Source organism: Quercus robur, chromosome 11, assembly GCF_932294415.1.
Source record: "Quercus robur chromosome 11, dhQueRobu3.1, whole genome shotgun sequence".
In the NCBI taxonomy this organism is placed as follows: Eukaryota; Viridiplantae; Streptophyta; class Magnoliopsida; order Fagales; family Fagaceae; genus Quercus; species Quercus robur.
Genome location: NC_065544.1, coordinates 20,477,084 through 20,481,250, shown reverse-complemented (window position 1 = coordinate 20,481,250; position 4,167 = coordinate 20,477,084). Strand labels below are relative to the sequence as shown.

Genomic DNA, 4,167 nt, shown 5'->3' with positions numbered 1-4,167 from the left:
AGACTTGGCTAAATAAAAAAAATCATGACTAGACTTGGGTTAAGAAAATGTGACCTTCAACAAAGTCATCGCCTAGAGTCTCAGTTGACAATTCAGTCAACTCAATTGTCACATGATTCTTGAATTGCCCCAACATCTTGTTTTTCTTCAATTTCACAATTGTATTCCTTATACACACCTTGTGTGTATCTTGTTTTTCTTCAATTTCACAATTGTATTCATTACACACTTGTAACACAAAAACGTAAAAAATGAAATGTGTACACATTCGTGCATAACAAAATGTGTGTAAAAGGATTTATACATTGGATTCTTGATCAATCAAACTTCTGATTTTACAATCTATGTATATTCTGATAAACATACCAATCCAGAGAATTACATATCTAGTAGGATTGAGTTGAAAACCAAGCAGAAATCCTAAGTTGAGCAGTGAGCACATGGTTACTTCCATCTCTATCAGATTATATGGTATTTCGACAATCAATCTTGATGCAATACTGGTTTGTGATATTAGGTGGATTTCACTAATTAGAAATTTGGGTAATAAATTGACCAGAGCTCGGTAATCGCGGACAGAATAAAGATGTAAAATGGAAAACTTTTATCAAACACTCTTCAAGTAAACCATAGCAGAATCATTTTAAATGCTTATAAAAACAAGTTTGTCCTAGCGGGCGTGGAGTGGTGTGGGTTGCCTTCAAACAATTTTAACCGCAATTTGTAATTCCGTGTGAAACCATATATATAACCAGATTCCTTTTTCACAACCCAACATACCAAACTAACCAAAATCTCTCTTTCTCTCTTTTTCTTTCCATTCTTCAACCAACTAAAGAACAAAATGTGACCATGCAAAAAGTTTCTAATATTTTCACACCTTTAACTCACCCACTGCCTATAAAGTATAACGTAACACCTGGAGACCCTCTAGTTCACACAGCTTAATCCTGTTCACCACCATGGCAGAAAGACTCAAACTTTTCTTCTGGGTTTTCTTTGTTCTTCTCCCAAACCCAGGAAAATCTCAACTTGATGAGCTATTCTTCAATGGGTTCAAAGGTGTAGATGTAGCTAGCAACTTGAGCTTAAATGGTGCTGCACAGATCCAAGACAATGGTGTACTTCAGCTAACAAACAAAACGCAGAGACTATTAGGCCATGCCTTTTACTCAAATCCAATCCAGTTCAAGAACTCCACGGATGGCAAAGCTTTTTCCTTTTCAACTTCCTTCGCTTTCGCTATGGTCCCCGAGTATGCTAAGCTTGGAGGCCATGGCCTTGCTTTCACAATCTCTCCGACCAAAGAGATTCCAGGGGCTCTGCCAAGTCAGTATCTTGGTCTGCTCAACAACACCGATCTTGGCAACTTCACCAACCACATATTTGCCGTTGAATTTGACACTGTCCAAGACTTTGGGTTCAGGGACATCAATGACAACCACGTTGGCATTGATATCAATAGCTTAGTATCCAACAAATCTGCCCCGGCTGCTTATTTTGATGTCACTAATAGTTCGATCCAAGTTCTCAATTTGAAGAGTGGTCAGGTAATTCAAGCTTGGATAGAATATGATTCTCAAAGTAATCAATTAGATGTAAAACTTTCACCTTCATCTACTAAACCAAGGTCTCCACTTCTGTCTTTTCACGTAGACCTCTCACTAATTCTTCAAGAATCTATGTATGTTGGTTTTTCTTCTTCAACTGGTTTGCTCTCTAGCTCTCACTATATCACGGGTTGGAGCTTTAAGATGAATGGAGAAGCTAAATCTTTGTCTTTGGATCAACTCCCTCCACTCCCAGCAGAGTCTAAAAGAAACGATAACACAGGCGTAATTGTTGGTGTTTCTGTTTCAGCTGCATTAGTAATAATTTTGGTGAGTGGTTTGGCTTTTTACCTCATCAGGAAAATCAAGAAAGCTGATGTGATTGAGGCCTGGGAGCTTGATATTGGTCCACACAGATTTTCTTACAAGGAGCTGGAGAAAGCAACAAGGGGTTTTAGAGACAACGAGCTGCTTGGGTTTGGTGGGTTTGGTCGAGTTTATAAAGGGACACTGTCAAATTCAAACACCCAAGTTGCAGTTAAGCGAATTTCGCATGAATCAAAGCAGGGTTTGCAAGCATTCATATCAGAGATTGCTAGTATTGGTCGGCTTCAACATAGAAATTTGGTTCAATTATTTGGATGGTGTCGGCGAGGAGCAGATTTGTTACTTGTTTATGACTTTATGCCTAATGGAAGCTTGGACAAGTACATATTTGATGAGCCTAAAACAATTCTGAGCTGGAAGCAGAGGTTTAGTATCATCAAAGGTGTGGCTTCAGGGCTTTTATATTTACATGAAGAGTGGGAACAAACTGTGATTCACAGGGACATCAAGGCAGGGAATGTTTTATTAGATTCTGAGCTAAATGCACGGCTTAGTGACTTTGGTCTTGCTAAACTATACGAGCGTGGCACCAATCCAAGCACTACAAGGGTTGTGGGCACATTGGGTTATCTAGCCCCTGAGCTCACACGCACAGGCAAGCCCACAAAAAGCACAGATGTGTTTGCATTTGGTGCTTTGTTGCTAGAAGTGGTATGTGGTAGAAGACCTATTGAGCTTAAAGCATTGCCTGAGGAGCTCATGTTGGTGGATTGGGTGTGGGAGAAATGGAGACTGGGTGCAATATTTGAAGTTGTGGATTCAAGATTGGGGGGTGAGTTTGATGAGCTTGAAGCTGTTGTGTTGCTCAAACTAGGCTTGATGTGTTCCAACAATGAGCCTAAGGCACGCCCCACAATGAGGCAAGTGGTAAGGTACTTGGATGGAGAGCTACCACTGCCTGAGGCTGTGGAAGCACCACAGGAAGGGACCTAGGTGACAGCGGCTTTTTAAATTTTCCATTAAACTCATCATGGACCCATGCATTGAGTGTAATAATTTTTTTAGATTGGTTTCATTAAGTTTATCTTTAGCAAATTGGACTAATTTAATAAAGAGTAATGTATTTTATAATCATATTTTCATTTATTGTAGTTTCATTTATTATAGGAACAATTACAAATGTAATATATATAATTTTTGTTGTACTAATATAAAAACAACTAAATTTTTTAGAAGAATTCAAAAGGTAAGTCAACGAAAATATTCATTTTTTAATAAAAGTTATTCATAACATTTTGTGTATCATTAAAAAGTATGTAGAATTTAGAAATTATTCTTTTAATTTTAAACAAACTTTCTCAAACCCAATTTTTTCTACCCTACAATCCAAAACACCGAAAACCGTATCTCAAAAATTAATAAAACTCAGCCAAACTACAATTTAAAATAAAAGAAAAAGGGAAAAATAAAACCCACATCAAAATAAAACTCCATCCGAATATGTAAAACATATTAAATGTGATGCGATCAAGCCAAATATCAAATACATAATCAAATTCAAATTTTTAATAAGGCTTTGAAGTCAGACAATAGAAATAGGTGGCTGATCCCAGGCAAAAGTGCTAATTATATTATATACATGATGATTGTAGCTCTTTTTCCTTAATAATATATAAATAAATAGAAAACCAAGAGTACAATTCCAAAGGGGAAAAAAGTAGAGGAAAATTTTTGACAAAAAGAAGAAGAAATATTGTGTAAATATTTTCATAGTCTAATCCAACACGTGAATAATGAATAGATAAATAAATAATTTTAAACACAAAATTGAATTTATTTTCTTAAAAAATCTCAAAAATACACTAATGAGATAAGAAAGATGAAGAGCAATATAAATATTCGTAAATACTTTTAAAAATTACTCAAGTATCTAAGAACATCATATAACAAGGACATAACAATTTGATGCTAATTTGTTAATATTGTAAAGCCAATATATTTATATATTTAATATTGTCAAAAAATAAAAGATAAAAAGTAATGATGTGATGAATGAGGTTACTCAACAAGAGTGTAGTAATAATAAATGTTATGCTTTAGCTATTACATACATATAGAGATATATATATATATATATTCACTATATTCGATAATAATAAAAAATAAACACAATCTCACTATCCTTCAAATTTTGAATTTGTTCTCTCAAAATTTAGAATTGATGCCAAAATTTTGAATTAATCTAGTAAAAAGTATATTAAATTAGTAAAATAACCTAAAAAATTTATTA

General features: G+C 34.8%; 1 protein-coding gene across 1 annotated transcript; it reads left to right on the top strand.

Annotated features, from left to right (window-relative positions):
* Positions 1–699: 699 nt before the first annotated feature.
* On the top strand, positions 700–2,886 carry LOC126707375 (L-type lectin-domain containing receptor kinase S.4-like). Its single transcript, XM_050406984.1, has one exon. The coding sequence runs from the start codon at positions 963–965 to the stop codon at positions 2,868–2,870; it is 1,908 nt and encodes a 635-aa protein (XP_050262941.1). The 5' UTR covers positions 700–962; the 3' UTR covers positions 2,871–2,886.
* Positions 2,887–4,167: the final 1,281 nt, after the last annotated feature.

What these genes read in the sequence shown, in the direction of transcription:
- LOC126707375 (XM_050406984.1), top strand. Translation starts at nt 963, where the DNA reads ATGGCAGAAAGACTCAAACTTTTCTTCTGGGTTTTCTTTGTTCTTCTC.